Source organism: Danio rerio, chromosome 8 (assembly GCF_049306965.1).
Source record: "Danio rerio strain Tuebingen ecotype United States chromosome 8, GRCz12tu, whole genome shotgun sequence".
Taxonomy (NCBI): Eukaryota; Metazoa; Chordata; class Actinopteri; order Cypriniformes; family Danionidae; genus Danio; species Danio rerio.
Window position 1 is genome coordinate 45,858,700 of NC_133183.1, and position 21,901 is coordinate 45,880,600.

General features: G+C 42.6%; 2 protein-coding genes across 2 annotated transcripts; both read right to left on the bottom strand.

Moving 5' to 3' along the window:
• Positions 1-257: 257 nt before the first annotated feature.
• Positions 258-3,862, bottom strand: LOC141375887 (general transcription factor II-I repeat domain-containing protein 2B-like). The gene is made up of 2 exons (XM_073910961.1): positions 1,580-3,862; positions 258-1,469 (listed from the first exon to the last, which is right to left on the bottom strand). Exon 1 carries the CDS (start codon positions 3,519-3,521, stop codon positions 1,584-1,586), a length of 1,938 nt encoding a protein of 645 aa, XP_073767062.1. The 5' UTR covers positions 3,522-3,862; the 3' UTR covers positions 258-1,469; positions 1,580-1,583.
• Positions 3,863-6,682: 2,820 nt separating this feature from the next.
• On the bottom strand, positions 6,683-9,341 carry LOC141375874 (uncharacterized). Its single transcript, XM_073910881.1, has 5 exons — positions 8,898-9,341; positions 7,503-7,667; positions 7,176-7,430; positions 6,860-7,096; positions 6,683-6,781 (listed from the first exon to the last, which is right to left on the bottom strand). The coding sequence occupies exons 1-5, from the start codon at positions 9,339-9,341 to the stop codon at positions 6,683-6,685; spliced, it is 1,200 nt and encodes a 399-aa protein (XP_073766982.1).
• Between the last annotated feature and the right edge of the window lie 12,560 nt (positions 9,342-21,901).

The window sequence follows — 21,901 nt, forward strand, 5'->3', positions numbered from 1 at the left end:
TTTATTGTTGTGATGATTTTTATGATAGTGTTTCATTATTTATGTAAAGCACCTTGAATTAGCATTGTGTATAAAATGTGCTACAGTATAAATAAACTTGCATTGCAGTGTCATGGACTAGATAAAATGATTGAGGTAAAGTTGGTTTTATATTCGCACATTCATTCAGTGACAGCTTCATACATTGTTTACCATGGTACTTTGAATATTTGAACTGAAATCTCATGCAAGTTTGACTTCAAAACAACAATAATAATAATAATAATACATTTTATTTGTATAGCACTTTTCCTACATACATGGAACTCAAGGCACTTCACAAACAACAAACAGGCATTGTAAAATAAACCAAATACAAAATAATGTATATTAGACAATTAAAGCAAAATATATACTCAAAGCACACACATATATGCATACATCTACACAATCACACACAATATTCTTTACATACATGCACACACACCGTACATGCATATGTACATAAACCTACACGATATAGATAAATTGCATAAACTTCACAAACTTATATTCATATGCAATTTTAAAAAGGTGCTTCTTAAGCTTTTTAAAAATAAATTCTGGGGGATTCTTTTACTTCATTAAGGAGACAATTCCCAGATTTTGCAGCATAGTGACTAAAAGAAGTGCCGCCAGATCGCATTAGATTTACAAAGTGAAATTCTAAAAGTCGAGTGCTAGAAGAGCGTAGCAAACGGTTTGGATTATATTTTGATAAGCAGTCAGAAAAGTATGAAAGGTGTCATGTTGTGTAGTGCCTTATAAACTAATAAAAGAATCCTAAAATTTATTATATTAATGCTACTGTGATATGTTCTTGTGTCTTCAATTTCATTAAAACTCTGGCTGCTGTATTTTGTATCAGTTGCAACGTCTTTATAGAACCTTTAGGTCAGGGGTCGGCAACCCAAAATGTTGAAAGAGCCATATTGGACCAAAAAAACAAAAAACAAATATTTCTGGAGCCGCAGAAAATTAAAAGCCTTATTTAAGCCTTATAATGAAGGCAACAAATGCCATATGTATCTATTATTTTCCCTGCAGTGCATCCTGTAGAATGACGCACCACGTGACTACTCTGTTGTACGATGCAGCCTCAAGTTTAACTTCATTACAATATTAAGGGATTATGTTTCATTGCTTTGATAAAATAAAATAAATGTAATAAAGAAATTAGATTTTTGATAAAATTTTTATTTTAAGGATTTCAAAAACAACATCAAAATGGAACGTGCATAACGTGCCCCTTATCAGAGCAACAAACGGTGCAATAAAACGCAGACTGCATTTATAAAAAAATAAAACAGCAGCCTTTTAAAAAAAGTATATAAAATCAAATTAATATAGTTTAAGTTTGATTTCTGTGCAAATGCCAAGCAAGTTAGTGCAAGGGTGAAATCCAGCATCCTCTTCTCTTTTGACACGCAACCAACGCAGCTACCTCGGACCTATCAAAACACAATCATATCCCTTAAGTGTCATTCCAAATATATACTGACAAAAATAAGAAATCACTTTATAACTACCACTAAATACGTGCCTATGACAGGATTCTTACCCTTTTAATGTGACTTCTGTTTTCGGACATCACTGGACAGCTTCTCAACATCGGGCATGTAAGATGTAACTTTGATCTTGACGCAGGACTGCAAGCTCTCATGTGTGAGGCGGGTGCGATATTTTGATTTGATGTAGTTCATGTTTGAGAATATCTGCTCGCACAAGTATGTTGATCCAAAGATGGATAATACTCCAAATGCATATGTCTTCATGTTCTTATAACAATCAGGAAGAGCATTCCATGTATCATAGATAAGTTTCTCGGGTACCGGGAGCCCTTCCATTTCGCTCCATTTGTGGCTTTGGGCAAGCTGGGCTTTCTGGCGAGTGACGTCTTCAAGCTCGGCTGTCAGACGTTTGAATTTAGACACCCATAAATCTTTGTCGGATATATCAGCCATTTCCATTTCAAGGTCAGCTTGAATAATTCCTGGGAATGTGCTTAACAGGGAAGGGTCAATCTCCAGAGGTGTGACAGGGAAAGACAGTGTCATTTTTTCCTTTCTGAACTCGCAAAATCTGCTCTCAAATGCAGTTTGCATATCAACGATCGCATTATGTAAATAATCGCCGTTTATTGTGTGATCTTGATGGGATTCTTTAAATTCTCTCAGGGAGGGAAAGTGAGAGAGCGTGCCTCGCTGTACATCTCTGGCAAAGACAGTCAGTTTGCGCTCGAATGACAAAACAGCTTCCAGCATTTGCAGTGCAGTGTTTCCCCGCACCTGGAGACTTTCATTCAGCTTGTTTAGGTGGCTTGTCATATCCACCATAAAGTGCAGTTTTTCGAGCCACTCGGTATCTTCCAATTGCGGGTAGATCAGGTCTTTGCTTTTCAGGAATGTTTTCACATGTTCTAAACAAGCCACAAAGCGACGTAAAACCTCATCCTTGGAGAGCCATCGGACTTTGTTGTGTAGCAGGAGATCGGAATATTCGCTGTCAACTTCATCAAGCAATGCACGGAACTGACGGTGGTTCAATGCTTTTGCAATTATCTTGTTCACCATCTCGATGACAAGGTTCATCACCACCATACACTCAGATGGGAATGTTTGTGCACACAGTGCCTCTTGATGCAAGATACAGTGAAATGCAAGCAGATTTCGATCCAATGCTTTCTGTAGCAAAGTCACAAACCCCCTTTTTGATCCTCTCATGCTGGGTGCCCCATCTGTAGCCACTGAAATCAGGTGGTTGGTGTTTATTCCATTTTCATTTAAACATTTCAGCACAGCCTCACATATGTCCTCCCCCCGTGTTTGGCCTTTCAGTGGTATTAATTTAATTATTTCTTCTTGCGGCCCATCGGAGTTCACATACCTGCATAAAAGCGCAGTCTGTTCAATATCGGTTACATCACAGGACTCATCACATGCTATTGAGTATGCTGGCGCCGAATTAATGTCCTTGATTTGCTGTTCGGTGATGTTACCAGCCATTTTAATGGCCCTTTCCTTCACTGTCTTAGCGGAGAGAGGCATGTCTTTAATTTTTTGTATTATTTCGGTTTTATTTTTGAAGTCTGAAAAAAGGTGTTCTGATATGTTGATGAATGACTCCTTCATGTAGTCACCATCTGTGAACGGTTTTCCACGTTTTATTATCTCCCGGGTTGCAACAAAACTTGCAGCAGTAGTGGAGTTTGGAGATGCAATCCACTTTTTAAATTTATTTTTGCGCTCCTCTAATTTCTCCACAAGTAATGCAATCGCACTTTTTCTCTCACTCCCAACTGGGTACTCGGCTGCAAATGTAGCATGCCTTCCCTGGAAATGTCTTTCCACATTACTCTTCTTGTTATTTGACAACTTCTCACTACAGAGCAAACATTCAGGCAAACCTTCCGCATTGGCAACGAATGCAAATGATTCGGTCCAAGAAACGTTAAATCCTCTGTTCTCCTCAGTTATTTTTCTCTTTTTTCCTCTTGCATCCATCGTCCATCACACAGCCGCCGGTTTATTTACAATAGCCACCTGTCTGGCATCCCGCCCTGCTGATGGAAACGTGTGTCGCAGACCATGACGCAAATCTTCGTTGACAGAAATGTTGAAATTAAATATTTATTCTACACACTTTTACAGCATTGGAAAACTTTTCCTCCTATAGAAACCATATTAAAAACAAAAACTATATTTACCTCCCACATCTTTTTTCATTTTCAAAATTTATTGAAAAAGCTCCAGGGAGCCACTAGGGCAGCGCTAAAGAGCCGCATGCGGCTCTAGAGCCGCGGGTTGCCGACCCCTGCTTTAGGTAAACCAATATAATATTAACACTAACTGTAAACAATGCTGTACTTTGATGGTTGTTGGCTGCTAATATAATTTTACTATTTAGAATTTCCAAAGAATACTCTTCTGAGTTTATATTATGAGAGACTGAATGTGCAAATATAAAACCAACTTTACCTCAATGATAAAATAACAGAGTAAAGGAAAATGGACATAAGATAATTTTTCAGTGCAGCAAAACTCCAAGTACAAAAAGTTCACATATCAAGCAATTTTGCTTTCTGAATGAGTGCTTATGAAAATCACAGGCAGAGGAGAAAGAACTGATTGAGGAACAGGCAGAGCAGGGTCAGTCAGATGTACAGTGTCAGGTAAGGGTGTTGTGCTTTATTGAAGGGATAATGACAATTCTTTTAGGGGTGAACAATTTTTAAAAATGTTTTCAGAGTTGTGGCTGTTTAGCAGATGAACCTCACAGGCTCACCAATTTACAATATGATCTCTCAATTTAACAAGTGTAATGTAAACCAGTTAGTTATTATGAGTATGGAAAATGTCTTTTCCTGCATTTATTCGGCTTCAGGAGTCAGTCTGTTGACTGTAAACAACACAACAAACAATGCAATAAATAGTTTTCAAGAAAAATTTGCTGTCATTGAACCTGAGAAAAACTTTGAAAATAACCATGATGTAGTCTCCATGCTGTAATATGAACAATAAAACCATTTTTAACTGCGGAGACATATAAGTACAATTCGGCTGTATTATTTGTGTCCCCTTAAAAAATTGCTCATAAGAAATGTTATATTTATTGTCCCCCCTACTGTTAAATCAAATTAATGGCTATGGGCGCACCATGTCTAATCCTCTTTGCCATTGAAAAGCATGAGGAAGCATCTGAAGGTGTGTAAGCAAGCGTTTCTTTGTTTTATAAAAGCAAATGTTTTTGTCGTTATCGTGAGTGTACAGAAATAAAAACAGACCCTTTAATTTCTAATGATATATTATGATTTATAAAGTTATCGATTTGTGAATTTCAGGGCACCAGCAGACTCCTCTGGCCAAAGTGATGTTATCACATTACCAGTGTAGCTAGCTTAACTACATTTCTCAGTAGCCTGACGGTAGCGTCGCTAAAAAATCAAATAGCTTTTCACAGTAGCGAAGCTATTTTATTAGTGAAGTAGCGCAGTAGTGTCCACACAAGCTACATTTACAGATCGCGGATCAATATTGTTTAAAATGTGTAACACCTGGTTTAATTGGATTTTCTTGTTTTTGCTGTTATGTACTATAATTTATTTCTGTTTGGTACAGCATATTATTTACAGTAAATAATTGAAATGAACAGTTCTGCCTCATATGTTTCATTGGCAGTTTTATTGATCACTAAGATGTGATTGATTTGGATTTAAGTGGCTTCGATTTAAAAATGAAAATTTCAAAAATTAGATGTATTTTTTTATTGCAAATGCCACATAAATCACCTGCACAACTAACTAACATTGTGATTTTGTAACAAAAGTAAACATGTTTTTGTGATAAGGTCTGGTTTTGTGGTGGCTCTTCTTTAAATTTAAATAAATTAAATTAATTTTATTTAAGTGATGAAAGCTTTTGAGATTCTAACAGTAAACAGAGCTGCTGTAAGCTCACTCCTGCTCTGTAAAAATGCTTGAAAATTATTTAGTTGAAAATGTTTATTAGAAAATTAAAAGTAATCAAAAAGTAATTAAATGTAATTAGTTACTTTACTTTTATAAAGTAATCGAAAATTACAGTAACTTATTACATTTTAAATAGGGTAATTTGTAATCTGTAATCTATTACATTTCCAAAGTAACCTTCCCAACACTGTGTATTGTAATAAGGCATTTTAAAGAGACTGGTCTAAAATGTAGCTACACAATAACTTTACCGTAAGCAAATCTCACCTCTCGGTTTATTTCTATGTTTATGTCCGTGATGATCGATTTGTTTACCGATGCGTAATGCGGTTTGTCGTATCTGACACTGACGATATTGTTGTTTTCACCCGTTATATGTACGCATCTTAAAAGTGGTACGTATGAATCACAGACTGATTGGTAGTCGATGATATCGGTGTAGACATATAATGTGTAGAATCCACCTTTGATGTCGGCTTGATGAGGTGCATATGTGGTGACGGTCCTGGTAAAATCAGCTTTTTCATGGAAGGCCGAATGACCTAGTCCCTCTTCAGGTCTCACTCCTAATATAGCACCTAGTTTCTCATAGAAACCTATAAAAATGTTAGGTTTTGCAATCAGATTAATTTTATTTTTTAATTCATCGTAAAACAATATCCCAGATGGTTTGATAGCATCGTTTATCATTTTGATCACAGCCGGTAAATCCTTGTAGTATCCTCCGGGTATTTGATAACGGCTCCATAAAGTTAACCTCCACTCCACAGCTGCCCTGTCCTGACCTCTTCATGCATCTCAAAGGACCGAGCTGTCCCGGGAGAAGCTTGCTAATATACAGAATTGGACTCAAGGCCATCTGGGCATTCAAAGCATTTGCAGACCTGGACAGATTCGTCCAGCCCACCACCTCCTTGTGCTGCAAAAGGGATGAATTCTCCCTATGAGCTATCAACCAAGGCTGAACCTGGACGGGGGGTTGTCCCGCGAGTCACTTTTAACACACAAGGCAGGGATAATTTGTCCCAATCGGAACGTAGCCAAGGCAGAACCTGGACGCAGCAGGCATTTAGCTTTGAACTAAGAAGACAGGGCTCATTTGTCTCTACTGAATCTACTTTTACCACACAGATAATAAATAAAAGGAATAATGAAGACACTGAACACCATTTGACTGTTAAGTTGTACAATATTTATTCAGGACGATTCAAAGTCTTCTGTTGGTTCGAGTAGGCGAGCGCCCTGGCTTTTCCCCCTGGCAGGGCGCCATGGCAGCGTCCTCCTGCTGGTTCCCTCCTGGAAAAGAGACACATAAAGGGCAGTTAGCCAATGCCACACGTTCTGCTGTCCACGCCAAAGAGAATCTGATTTTACCAGGGGAGAGACGGGAGTCTCAGTCCTCTTGCGTCCTTTCCGCGGGGGGCTTTCAGTGCCCGCTGCCTCCCTATCCTCCTCCTCCTCCTCCACCAGGGCCCTTTCAAACAGTCTGCGACGCTCGTGTGCTTGGAAAGGTCCGAGGTGAAGTGTGTAGAACTTATCTGAGGTTGAAGTGTCATGGCACATGAATTGCGCCACCTTGCGGCGATCCTCTGAAGAGTGTGCATTCTTTGCCTGCGTCGGAGAGAGACAGAAGCTTGATTAGGACCGAAGCCGCCGCTGGTAGTTACAGGGGCATCACATACATACTCACATGGGTCGCGATAGCAGTCCGTACGTCAGTAAAGGTGGGTTTGCCTGGAAGGCCCATACTGATCCAAGCAGACTGAAAGTACTTGTTCAGGGTCCGAAAAGGATTGGCTCTGGAAGTGAAAAAGAAATAGGTAGCCTGGCTCTCTCCAGGGAGACCAGCCTGCAGCGCCAAGAACCTGCGGAACCAGCTGTATTCCTCCCTGTTTAGGGACAACTGCGCCGCCCCGAAGGCTCTGTTTGTCTTGTGCGTGGTAATCTGCCATCAGAGAACAAGCAGTGAGTGAGAGCATGCTACTGGTGACCCCCACCTTACTTGCGCCATACTCACGTTAATGACATAAGCAGACTCGTCGGGGCTTCTGGAGGCCTCTTCAACCTCCTGGATTGTGAGATTCTGGAAGACTCCACAGCGGTGCCCAGAGATGGAGGTTAGGTAACCAGTCAGAAAGCCATAAAAGCGCCACTGTTGCCTAGTGCTTGGGTTGGACTCAATCTGATGAAGGACATTAGACAAATTAGACCACCGACGGTTCTATTTCCTCTTTGGGTCACCAACAGCTCTTGGCTGCTGGTGACTTGTTCTCCGGGGCGCCAGCAGCTCAACCAAGAGCTGCTGGTGGCCCGGAGAGGAAATGTTCGTTTCTTCTCCAGGGGCACCAGCAGTTCTTGGTTCACCCACTCACGTCTGTCTGCCCCTCTCCCCCGCGAATGGGACTTATTCGGGGGGAAGGGGGGCAGACAGTCGTGGGTGGATGAACCAAGAACTGCTGGTGACCCAGAGAGTAAATTAAACCTAGGCCACCAGCAGCAGTTGGTTCACCAAGCCACATCTATCTGCCCCCCTTCCCCCCGAATGAGTCCCATTCGCGGGGGAGAGGGCCAGACAGACATGGGTGAACCAAGGGCTGTTGGTGCCCCGGAAGAACGAACAGGGGGAATGGTTGGAACAGTGGAAGGCTGGCTTACCTAGCAGGGCGGGAATTTTCCTCCCAGCGGTCCGGTGACAGCGCACTAGTCTGGCCTTGGGGATCAGTCTGCTTTCCTTCGCCTGCTTGGTCCGAACCTCGTGCACGATGACACGCCGGCGTATGCCGCGAATGAGGGCTCTGACCTCCCTTCGAATCAGAACCAGAGGCGGCTGGCGGGGTTGCCAATAGGTAGTCCAGGAACTGGGCCACGTGCTTCAGATAGTGCTGCCTGGTGGGGTCGGCCATCCGCGTCTGACCTAGCAGGGCGGCCCACACTCTGATTCGGGCTGGTTGGTTGAGGAAAAGTAAGGTTCCTGGCTCCATGGTGCCCCTGGCCATGTAACCAAGGAAAGTTTTGATTCTCCCTAGCTTCGAAGTGATGTTGTTCCGCAGGCGGGCGGTGGGCTCGCTGCCCAGTTGGTAGCCTTCTCTTGGGGTAGCCCCCAAGAGAAGGTCTGTGGAACGAGCACGACCAAGAGTCAACTTCCCCGAAGACCCACACCCAGCACAGGGACAGTGACGTGCCTGAAATATACTCAACTCAGCACGGGGATGTGGTCCGGGAATGGGTAGGCATGGGGATCCAAAGCCTCCGGAGGCGTCGGACCTCCGGCCACCCCTCGCCCGGGAGCCGGCGGTGCAGGAGGCGACCTGGTTCTCCTCGCTCACTTACTCCTTCTTTTCCCCCCTTCTCCCTTCCTTAACTCCCGGTAGAGGCGTGTGATTTGAAAGATGGTGGACCGCATCTTGGTAACCTGCTTCCCCAGGTCAATCAGCTGAGCTTGTATGCGCTCCGTGGCACGTCTGCAGCCGCAGTCGGCGCACGGGCGGCCGGGCTCTGGGCCCTTAGAGTCCCGCTCCTCCCCGGAGGACGAGGCTAGCCGGGACACGACGGGGATTGCCGGCTGGGTGGACTGAAGCCACTGCAACTCCCGAGCTCCTTTCTGACGTTTCAGCCTTCCCATAGTCTCTTTCCGGACCAAGGTCGAGAGCTCCGCGTGCTGCCTCAAGTGGCTGTCTAGGCGGGCTGGCGTCCTGCGACAGCCCGGGACTGGGCACAGCGTCTTCTGCGTGTCCACGCGGCCGGCGGCCAGCGCGAGCAGCAGCCGCTTCTCATCCGAGTTGGTCACCTTGTGAACGGTCGTCAGGTGAGGAGCAAGCCAACTGTACACGTTGAAGCATAGGGCACATTCAGCCATGACCGTGCTAGAGCCAATGCAGAGGGGGAAAGGGGCCCACACGCCACGTGCCGCGGTTGATAAGCGGGCGGAGGCGGCGTCCACTTCTGCATCACGACGTTGGTGGAACTGTATTTCTTAAAATACAGTCAGCCGGGAGCCAGCAAGAATAAAACCAGGGGGTGGGCGGCATTGCGGGCGGACGGGATGCAAACGCACACACTCGGGCGGGGGGAGAATCGAAGCCTACACCAGCTCGTTTCCTACGCTGCCCCTGGGGGCTCGATTCACCACGCCGGGTGACTCGACCGAACCCACCGAACATCCCCCAGCCCTCGCAGGGCGTGGGGCGGGGGCTCGGGCCGAGTATCGGCGCGGGGGAATCGGAGTCCAGGGGGGCGGGCTGGCAGGCGGGCTGAGCAGCAGACAAGCTCTGGGTCATAGCCAGACGGGCCATCTGGGTCCTTAGAAGGGGGGGCGCTGTGTGCGGAGGGACACCTCCACGCCTCCCTGATAGAATGCCCAGGACGGGGAGGATCTGCCACACCCATAGAGGCCGACCCCATTGGTGCTTTGGGGGGGCCTAGCCACTGGGGCGTCACACTTGCTCCTATCGATCAGTCACCTAGAGGTCTGGCAACAAGGCTGTCAGAGACTAAGTCCATTATTCTTCGCCTTCACCGAAACCTTGATGGCAGGTCAGAGACTGTTGTGTCAGGCAAATACTTCCAGGCGCGGGACGTCCCGACAAGTAGGCCGGGAAGGGTGGTCTCCCGTTGGACATGGTTTGGTGGGCTCAGGCCTGGGTCTAATCAACGCCCCGGTGAGCGCCAGGCCTAACGTTTTCCTGTTGGACCTTGGGCGCTAGATGCGTAAGGATGTGCCACTGGTGAACCATTGATGGAGCCTCTGACATCCAGGGGGGCCCTGTGCCCTGCGCACTGCCCGAGGTACACCCACTCTCCGGGGGGAAAGCCCAGCTCCACTCCCTGGCCTGGAGCCTCTGACATCCAGGGGGGCCCTGTGCCCTGCGCGCAATGCCCGAGGTACACCCACTCTCCGGGGGGAAAGCCCAGCTCCACTCCCTGGCCTGGAGCCTCTGACATCCAGGGGGGCCCTGTGCCCTGGGCGCAATGCCCGAGGTACACCCACTCTCCAGGGGGAAAGCTCAGCTCCACTCCCTGGCCTGGAGCCTCTGACATCCAGGGGGGCCCTGTGCCCTGCCCGCACTGCCAGACGTACACCCACTCTCCGGGGGGAAAGCCCAGCTCCACTCCCTGGCCTGGAGCCTTTGACATCCAGGGGGGCCCTGTGCCCTGCGCGCACTGCCAGAGGTACACCCACTCTCCGGGGGGAAAGCCCAGCTCCACTCCCTGGCCTGGGGCCTCTGACATCCAGGGGGCCCCTGTGCCCTGCGTGCAATGCCGAGGTACACCCACTCTCCGGGGGCAAGCGCTGGTTCCAAAGTACCCTCCAGATTGGCACCTGATCACCAGCAGTGCCCGGGCACTTGCCCGTGTTTGAACGCTTGTCTTGGAGCAGCTTTGCTGGCCTCTGAGGCCTGGGTCTTTGGTAGGACCGGGGCAGCAGCGCGCACTTGGTTTTGCCCGTGTTTGAACGCTTGTCTTGGGGCAACGGGCCCCTCTTTAGACCCCTGGTACGTTCAACCGCTAAATCAAAAATTGCACTAAGTGCTTTATTTCTGTCTGTTGACGAAAACTCGACGGCAGGTCAGTGAAACCCAGGGACGCGCTACCCCCCTCCAGGCGCGGGTCATGCCGGGGAGAGTGGTCTCTATCCGGGCATGGCTTGGTGGGCTCTCCCCTGGGTCTATCCAACGCCCCCGGTGAGCTCATCCATAGCGTTTGCCAGCGGTCGTTCCAAAGACCCCCCCTGCTAGAGACCCACCATCCCCCAAATGAGTGTTAGTTGTTTCAAACAGCAAAAAAATAAAATCAATGCATTTCGTTTTCAAAATGAATTTTTTTTACTTTCTCGAAACAAAGAAACCATGTATATCTGGAAGTACATTTGTTTCTAGTTTTTTTTCTCTCTTCATTATCACGGTCAGGGTACATGTTTAAGTTGAAAATACCATCATCGTCTGTAATATTATACCAACTTCTAGGATATTCAATTTCAGCTAGACCTAATTCCCATTCCCCTTTCAGGTGTATAGTTTCAGCCAAATTAGTCTTATAACTAGATATACGATTTTCAGGATAAACGGATAAAGAAGCGTTACACGGGAGCGTAACATAGAACCCGTTGTCCATAGCTTGATTTGTATAATAATAAATAGCCATGAAAAGAAATGTGTAATTTAAGGTTTTTGCAAGTCTACCAGGGCTTTTTTGTCGATATAGCTATTAAATTTTGATGGCCATCCTAACCATTTTACTAAAACAAGTGTAGACCTCCCTTGCTTTTTCTCACCTAAAATCTTTTCCACTTTAAACGATTTGTTTTTATTTACAAATATTTTCTGTATCTCTTGCTCATAAAAAACTCCTTCGATAACATCGCCGTCATAATCTTTGAGCCTGTAGACGGGTGGTTGACGCGGAATACACTCAGAAACGATAAAAAATTCTTCGGTTTAGTTTTGTTCATAGCCTTTGTCAAAGGGGCCTCTTACTTTAGAAATCCTAACCACGTCACCGACTTTGAATTTGAAATCTGGTTTTTGAATCTTTGTTACCGCAAAAGTTTTGAAACACCGTAGCTTCATTTTCTTTACAGACGTCAACAGGTCTCATCTTAATAGTCTTGTGATAGCTGTTGTTGTATCCTGTCATAATGTCTTGTAAGACATCGATGTAACGCCGTGAATTAGTGGCCGTTAGAAATCGCCACATTCTACTTTTTAATGTTCTATTAAAACGCTCCACAACGCTTGCCTTTAAATCAGTAGCAGTTGCAAAATGATTAATATCATGTTTTTTCATAAATTCTTGAAAATGCTTGTTGAAATATTCCTTTCCCTGATCAGTCGGTAATTTCCGGGGTACGCGACCCTCATCGAGTATAGACTCGAACGCTTTAGTAACTTCGACTCCACTCTTATTCTTCAACACCCGACTCCATGCATACTTGCTGAATACATCGATACAAGTTAGCATAAATTTATTACCGTCGTTTTCCGTTGAATAGGCCGTCATATCGACGAGATCGGCTTGAAATTGGGTATCCATACCATATACCACAACTCTATTTCGTTTGTATTTTATGGGTGCTGTTTTATGTAAAGTGTAAGCGTCTTCCCCGGCCAACCATCCAGATACCTGTATATCGCTTAGACGGACTCCAGTTTCCTTAAACACAGCATCTTTTAAACGTTTTTTACAACCTAAAGCACCGGGGCTTGATGGGTCGTAATAAACTTTCTTCATTATATCAGACATGGTCCTGTTTCGATTGTTGTCAAAGAATAATGCAAAACATTGTTTGTACGAGTCTTTTTTTATTTAAAGCGAGGATACATACATGACATCAAATCAGAAAATGGTTACATACGGTCAAGGTAACAAAGAAATTGGACACACGATGACATGTTTTTATCTAAAATGCAAGTGACCAAAGATTCAACAATTTCTGATATATCATCATCATAATTTTTTGCAATCAGCGAAATGCATACATCTGTTACATAGGTAGACATACAGAGGACATCACCGACTCCAAACTGATCAGATACTTCAGACATAGCATCTAAAACTCTTAATCATAATACAACATGGTTCGGTACCATTAACACAAACATCAATCATATTGTCCCTTGAGTTATTCAGACTTCTAATAATCTTCATTTCTTTTTTAAAATTCATCACACGTTTGGATTGTGATAAACGATCATTATTCGTGGCATCATTAATGACTTTACATAAAAGACCATTTAACTGATTTTTATAGTACTCTATTAAAACGTTTTCAAGTATCTTACTAGGTTTACATGTGTTTCCCATTGTTGTGTTTTCAGCTGGTTTGAGGTCTAGCTACTGCGGTGCCAGAAATCTACAGCGTCACTGACCATTTTCTCACAGGAGTTGTCCAGAATCTTGGTCCTGATGTCTTCCAGTCTTGCAACGATGAATGGTTCACTCCTCAATTCGTGTAGAATACCCAGGGCTGTTCCGTGGATCGTCTGAGGCTGTGACTTTAAGCCAACACGCATCATAGCCTGTGACACAGCAGTGTGAAACTTAGGTTTAATCAGTTTATTGACGAGTGTTCCAAAGTGAGAGTCGAAGTAGAATGGTGACGGTTCAAACAGGCAGGAGTGTTGCAGCTGGCTCGGGTGGTCGATAGCACAACCCTCACATTCCTTTTTCAGCTGAGCGTTGATGATGTGTTGCATGAGCACTGCGATCAACGCTTTTATGATCTTGAAACCGGAACTGCAGAAACATCCATCTGTGACGTCAAACTTTGTATCGTCATCTTTTTTTGTACTTGTTGGTCAGGTATGTCAGGTTACGGTATCCTAGTTCGGTGCAAAATTTATCCAGCCAGTTTTTTTCATCGTTTTCTGGTTCAGAAGATTTGAATAGCTCAAAGCATGGTAAGTCGTGGTCTAATGCAGAAGTTCCGAATTTCGGAAAGCATGGCAAAGCGTTGTCATCAGGGGGAATTGCTTTGATATCCTCAGGCTTGAAGATACCAAATTCTGAAGAGAGTTGTTGAGACATGTTTTAGGACTGTGGTGAGCAGTTGTTGATTAGTGACTGGCGTCACTGTCTCCGTTCGGTCACATACTGCGTGTGCTTGAAGTTTGGACTTGCTATTTACTCGCAATTTAAATCTTAATCATAAAATTCTTCCTCATTCGCTAAGTATTTGTCTCTCCTACTTAGGGTGACCAAACCCTTAATACATTTATACAAACAAATCTGCTTTAAAAACGGTCTGTCCCTCGAGCATCCGCCTGTTGTTTGTAGCTTTAGCCTGCTAGCGCCGCTGGTCAGCTAAAGCTACCGACCTCTTTTACCATACACTTTTGACTTACTGGCTTTGCTCTTTACCCCGTAAAATGTCGCTTCCGTCTCTGTCCTTGTGTGCAGGAGAAGCATCGATGGAGGCGTTGGAGCTGGAGCTGGAAGAAGTGGAGTCCCAGATCCGATCGCTTCTGGTGAGACGGTCGCGGCTACGGGAACAACTGCTTGTTGTACCTAATGCTAAGGCCGTCTCATCACCTAAGGTACGTGGAAATTACAACCACATCATTCCCTCTACCTCATCCCCGCGTCCTTCTCTGTCCAGGCCCAGAGCACCCAGGGCGCGGCTCAGCCAGGCGTCGTTCACGCCGACACCCGGCTACCACAGCGCCTGGGTGCAAGGTGCTTCCCAGATCTCGGGGCAGAACGTCTCCTCCCGTGTTTGAGATCTCCACGGAGAACCGCTTCTCCCCTCTCCGCGAGTCGGGTCCCGATGTGGCCATCATCGGTGACTCGATCGTTCGTCACGTCCGTGCCGCTTCCTCAAAAGGTAATAAAGTACGTACTTTCTGCTTTCCTGGTGCCCGTGTGAGAAATATTTCTACACAGATTCCAACCATCCTGGGCGTTGCCGAGAGCCCTGGTGCCGTTGTCCTCCAAATGACTATATTAGTTTAAATGAAGCAACTCCTCCAGGATTCTTATATAAACATGAGGCTCGTCAAACTGGTCGTGGTGGTGGAGTTGCATCAATCTTTAGTGATTTCCTTAATATTAAACAGAGAAACAGACTTATGTTTAGCTCCTTTGAAGTATTATCGCTTGATGTTCAGCTTCCAGATACTATGCAAAAACCTATGTTATCTCTCGCTTTAATCACCATATATAGACCCCCAGGACCCTATGTCAAATTTCTAAAAGAATTTTCTGATTTTATTTCTGAATAACTAGTCAAAACTGATAAAATGCTAATTGTAGGTGACTTTAACATCCACATAGATGACGCTAATGATACTTTAGGGCTCGCGTTTATGGATTTAATACACTCACTTGGGATAAAGCAAAACGTTGTGGGTCCAACCCATCGCTTAAAGCATACATTAGATCTAATTCTGTCTTATGGAATCGAGGTTATTGACGTAGACATTAAACCACAAAGTGATGATATTACAGATCACTACCTCTTACTATATAAGCTGTGTTTACCTGAAATCAGCAAACCCGCTCCAATACTCCGCCCTAGTAGAACTATTTTTCCGTCCACTAAAGATGAATTTATAAATAACTTACCTGATCTCTCTCTATTTCGTAATGCACCCGCAAACTCAAATGATCTTGATGTAGTAACCAGCAGTATGGATGCCATCTTTACTAGCACACTAAATACTGTGGCACCCATCAAATTAAAAAAGGCTAGAGAGATTAAAACTATACCATGGTATAATAGTCATACTCGTGCGCTCAAAACAGCAACCCACGCCCTGGAACGTAAATGGAAAAAAACTAATTTAGAGGTCTTTAGAATTGCGTACAAAGGCAGTATGTCCAGCTATAGGAGGGCTCTAAAATCTGCCAGGACCGAGCACCTGCGCAAACTGATAGAAAAGAATCATAACAATCCTAGATTTTTATTTAACACCATCTCTAAATTAGCAAATAATCGGTCATCCTTGGAACAAACTACTCCACCGCAAATTAGTAGTGATGACTTCATGAATTTTTTCAGTAATAAAATAGAAGGCTTTAGACAAAAAATAGGAGATGCCAAACTCTCTGCACCGGCTTATACTCAAAATCCTGTAAATATTTCATTGAATCATAATGATAACCTACACTGCTTCAAAATCATAGAACTATTTCAAATCTTCCATTTATGTCTAAAGTACTAGAAAAAGTTGTTTCCACTCAATTATGCTCTTTTCTGCAGACGAACAATATTTTTAAAGTGTTTCAGTCAGGTTTCAGGGCTCACCACAGTACAGAAACCGCCTTAGTGAAAATAACCAATGATTTACTCTTAGCTGCTGACCGAGGGTGCGTCTCGCTATTAGTTTTACTCGATCTTAGTGCGGCATTTGATACCATTGACCACAATATCCTCATAAATCGCTTAAAGTCTACAGGTGTCCAGGGACAGGCTCTACAATGGTTTAAGTCATACTTAACTGACCGCTACCAGTTTGTGAATATTAATGGACAGCCTTCACAAGTCAGCCCAGTAAAGTATGGGGTGCCTCAAGGATCAGTTTTAGGCCCTTTACTGTTTACAATATACATGCTACCTCTGGGAGACATTATTAGAAGACATGGGATCAGCTTTCACTGCTATGCAGATGATACTCAATTATATATTTCAACTAAACCTGACGAGACGTCTGAATTGTCTAAACTAACTGAGTGTATCAAAGACATCAAAGACTGGATGACCAACAATTTTCTTCTCTTAAACTCCGACAAAACAGAATTATTACTTATTGGGCCTAAATCTGGCACACAGCAGATCTCGCAACTTAATTTACAATTAGAGGGATACAAAGTTAGTTTTAGCTCTACTATAAAAGATCTGGGTGTCATATTAGACAGTAATCTAACTTTTGAAAATCATATATCCCATGTCACAAAAACTGCCTTCTTTCATCTGAGAAATATCGCTTAATTACGAAATATGCTATCCATCTCAGATGCAGAAAAGCTAGTCCATGCTTTTATGACTTCGAGACTGGATTACTGTAATGCTCTATTTGCTGGCTGCCCAGCATCCTCTATTAACAAACTTCAATTAGTACAAAATGCAGCAGCCAGAGTTCTGACCAGGTCTAGAAGATATGATCATATAACCCCAATTTTATCCTCCTTACACTGGCTGCCTGTTAAGCTTCATATTGAATTTAAAATATTACTTCTCACCTATAAAACTCTAAATAATCTAGCTCCTGTTTATCTAACCAACCTTCTGTCTCGCTACAAACCAACTCGCTCTTTAAGATCTCAAAATTCAGGGATTCTGGTAGTACCTAGAATAGCAAAATCAAGTAAAGGAGGTCAAGCCTTCTCTTTCATGGCTCCTACACTCTGGAATAGCCTTCCTGATTACGTCCGAGGCTCAGACACACTCTCCCAGTTCAAAACTAGATTAAAGACCTATCTGTTTAGTAAAGCATACACTCAATGCATCACCTAGCGGGTTCCACACAGGCTTCTGCATCTTGCTTATATACACGATGAACAGCAGCTACGCTAATTATTCTCTTTATTCTCTATTTTCTCCTGGGGATACTCATCCCGAGGTCCTCAGATTATGCGGAGTCACTGATTGGATCCAAGACCAGCGACGTGATGATCCCAAGGTTTCCATATCCGGTACCAGGCCATATCCTGAGCTGCTGCTGCGCTGATGGTTGTGGGGAGTGGAGATCATGAGTCTGATTCCAGCGACGTTCCAGGGACAGACGAGTCTTCGCTGAGGCCATCTTCCTGCCTAAACCACGGCGAATGAAGCTCTGCACAAGACTTTTGGCCAGCGGAGAAATTAAAATGGTCGTGCCCAACTGAGTCTGGTTCCCTCAAGGTTTATTTTCTTCACTCCCATCAGGTGAAGTTTTTTTTTTCCCTCTCCGCTGTCGCCACTGCCTCGCATGGTTCAGGATTGGTAGAGCTACGCATCGATGAATTGGCTCTTCAGTGTTTGAACTCTCAGTAATGATTAAATCACACTGAACTGAGCTAAACTGAACTGAACTGAACTTAAACACTAAAACCTGAACCACACTGTTCCAGTTACTATGACCATTTATGTGAAGCTGCTTTGACACAATCTACATTGTAAAAGCGCTGTACAAATAAAGCTGAATTGAATTGAATTGAATTAGGGGTTTTTATGCTCGTAGTAGATGGGCGGAGACAGTTGGGAGTGTTCCCTCCCTCGTCGCACAGACCTCTGGGGGTGAAACAGCTGAACTTTAATATCCCTGTATCAATCATTCAAGTCACACCATTTGAACAATTGGTTTATGGTGCCAAAAATTTCAGACAGCTTGTCGACGTCTCGCCAGAGGATGGGGAGCACCATTTCATATCGCTCGTTATGCTCATCAACATGTATTATGCCAGAACGCTCACAAAGCTTTGTCTTGTCATCGCACAAGAATATGAAAATACAGTCTTTAGGATTCTTTTCACAGTTGTTTCCAACCACTCGAAATCGATTGTTCGGTTTTTCAGAATCCCACTCGGCGATAAACAATGGCTCCTGTTTAGAATTCTGGATATCCGGCCAGACATGATTATAGAATAAGAACCAGTCTTTAACTGGTAAGATCAGACAGGGGTCATCCAGAGTGTGCGGCTCTCCAGATTCCGTTGTGTACAAGGTAACAACCCGCTGTTTTTTGTCAAATAGTTAATGACAAATGCGTTCGCTAGGCATAGCAAACTCTTTTTTCATGTAACGTTTATTCTCGTGAAGAAAATTTGTTTGCTTCAGGTTGGTGATCCTTTTTCTAGGAGCCATCGTCAGCCTTCTCAGCATATGGTCTTCCCAATTTTCTTCCATAGAGATAGGATTACCGTTTAAGTCAGGTATTGAGATCGTCGGTCCAAATCTGACCCAGTGTGCTAGTGTTTACTTCAAAGGCAGACATGTCTTTGACATAACACTCACTCTATTTCTTGGTCTACATATACATATACAGACATATGTTGATACCATCTGTAGTGACACACCCGTACTCTATCAGTTATATGTTGCGTCAATGCTTTCTTATCATTATTTACCATTAGGACAAACAATAAACTTATCATTCTATCATCCTGATGTATCTGCGAGGGCGTTGTCTAACAGTCAACATTTTTTCCTTTCCACCTAACAACATATAGTAGTTAGTAGGTGACACCCAACATATTCAATAAGATATACATATTCTACATCTGATACAAATCTATCTTTCACAAGCAGTTGATAGGTGTTGTCTAACGTTTTTCTTATCACATACAGTCAGTATGTTCATACCACCATGCAGGCAACATCACATGGGTAAGTGATGCATTTACTATAATTTATTAATTATATTATAATGTAATAATTAAATAATGGTTCTAATAACAGTTATTTAATTACCGTTATTAATATTAAATTAATTTTATTTCAGTTTGATTAGAATTGAATTACCAATATTTTCATTACCGGAAATAACCTATTAATTTAATTAGTCTGATTAAAATCAAACTACCGGAATCATTAATTTATGTAAAAGTTAAAATATTGCAAATATTTTGATATCTTTGACAATTCAAAACATGAGCTGAAAACAGAGACTGGTGACTTAACAACCCAGCAGGTGGGAATGCGGGAAAAACTAGTTCCTGCTACATTTGCATCTGAGTCTGCTGAAACTCAGCTTCATCCCCCCAACTCACGCATATGGTCATTTCAATGTTTGAATGTTCTAGATTAACCAAACTGACTTTAACTATCATGTTTGATATCATTTGAAATGTCTCAGTGCGATTGGTACAATGGTCTCATTCTCTCAGAAACAGACATAATCAAAACAATAAATATATAACTTCAGGCATCTTTCTAACCACTGTGAAGGGTGTGACTTTCCACTAAGTGTGAATGCCTTTTGTTATTCACACCCCCTTCCTTGAGGGAATTCTTGGATTATTTAAGGTAAGGTCTGAGAAAGACTCAGCGCGATTCTGCCTACCCAGATCAGCCCATAACATTGAGCCTAGGCTCCACGTTATGTAAAATTTACACGTTATGTAAAAGGTCAGGTATGCATTTTTTCATCTTGGATTTATCTTTGATAATTTGATGTTTTGTAATGATCGTTTATGAATTGACTGATTGAATTGGCATAATACATTTACCTGACTAATAAATTGTTATGTTTTGAATTATTCAAACCTCGTGTTATTATCACTGATAAATGTTGTTGTCCATAGCACTACAAGCCACTGTACAGGTTAGTAACGGACTAAAACATGTTAGACGGAGCAGTGTGGCACGCTATACAATGTTGTTAGAGATCCGACTAATAAATTGGCATTAATTCAAGTATACTTGGACTGTAAAAGGCCAATTATTTAGAACAACAAAATATTGTTGAAACTAATTTAAATGTGGATATTTAGGCCTTCATCTACAAACGTATAATCCTGCGCGATTATTATTAAAATACTTTGTCTTGATTAAGTAGATAACAGATCTATTGGGAACACATAAAAATCTCCTAAATTGAGTAAGTAGGGTTCTGCCTTTTTAGGAGAGTGGTTAATCGCCTCTGTGTAATGACCAAGACTGACAAGCTTGTATTAAGAGATTGTATACCCGGCCGGTGCAAGACTCGGGATGCTATAGGAATCTGAGTAAATGAGAATAAGGTATAATAACAAATCAAAAGAATATTCAATCATGATCTAAAATAATGTGAAAGGAAACAAAATAATCTTCTTAATGTTTTATAATTGGAGTCAGATAAAACGAGGATAAATATATTAATATTCTAAACCACCTCATACTAAAATTGGAGTCAGATATGAGCTAAGTTTAATATAAATCAACATTGTGCACTGGAAAGACCGAACATGCAGTGAACCTTCATCCACCATTGGATACCGTCATTGGACCAACTGGCTGGACCCTACATTTAATTAGCCTGATAAAAATCTAATTACCGGAATTTTTAATTTATATTAAACCGATAAGAATCTAATTACCGGAACTATAAAGTTTATATAAAAGGGGCGGGGCTAAGACCGAAAGTCCCGCCTTAGGGGCGGGGCTACAATCCATCAAACTTTTTGACAGGTTGTTCATCATAACTCTCTCTCCTGTGGCTATGTCCCATCTACAATAATAATAACAACAACAACAACAAAATAATAACAAAAAATAAAAATAATAAGACAGGTCTACTTTGATGTTGCAATAAAAAAGTTTTAATTATCAAATAAATATTTACAATAGGCTAAAGCATATATTAAATTAAAATAGGAGAAAATCCAATAGAAACAAATGGTACCATTTATTATAGCCCCATGCAACCATTGAATAACTAAGTAAATAATAATAATAATAAATTATTATTTTATACAGAGTAGGCTATTATTTAGGCCTACAATAGCCCTGAAACAATCATACAAACCAGGTGCTGCTCGGAAATGGCTATCTTTGCTCAGCATCAGGTGCACAGCAGCAAGAAGCTTGCCAGTGAGCTATGACCTTATTTTAATGACAAATGTCTAAGAATACTGCTAATTTACGTTTTTAATTAATTTATACATACGCAATGAATGTAAGCCTAACTGTGTGTGGTTCAAATGATAGAATATGTAAACTTATATATAATTGAATAATAATAATTAAAAGCCTGCTTGTAAGGCTTTTATTTTGAGGGCAACGTCACAACCTCAAATTTGGTTGACCAATTAGAGGAAAGTGGGTGTTTCAGCACCGCCTACATGTGTAAAACGAATTTTAAAGTCGTTAATCCGTTTTCCTACCCTAAACCAAAAAACGAAAATCCCGCCAAAATCTCGTTTTTTCGTTTTCTCGTGAGCAAAAGAAAAACGGAAAAACGGATGTTTTCTCCATTTCCTTTATTACGTTTGAAAATGGAAAACAAATGAACAAAACGTACA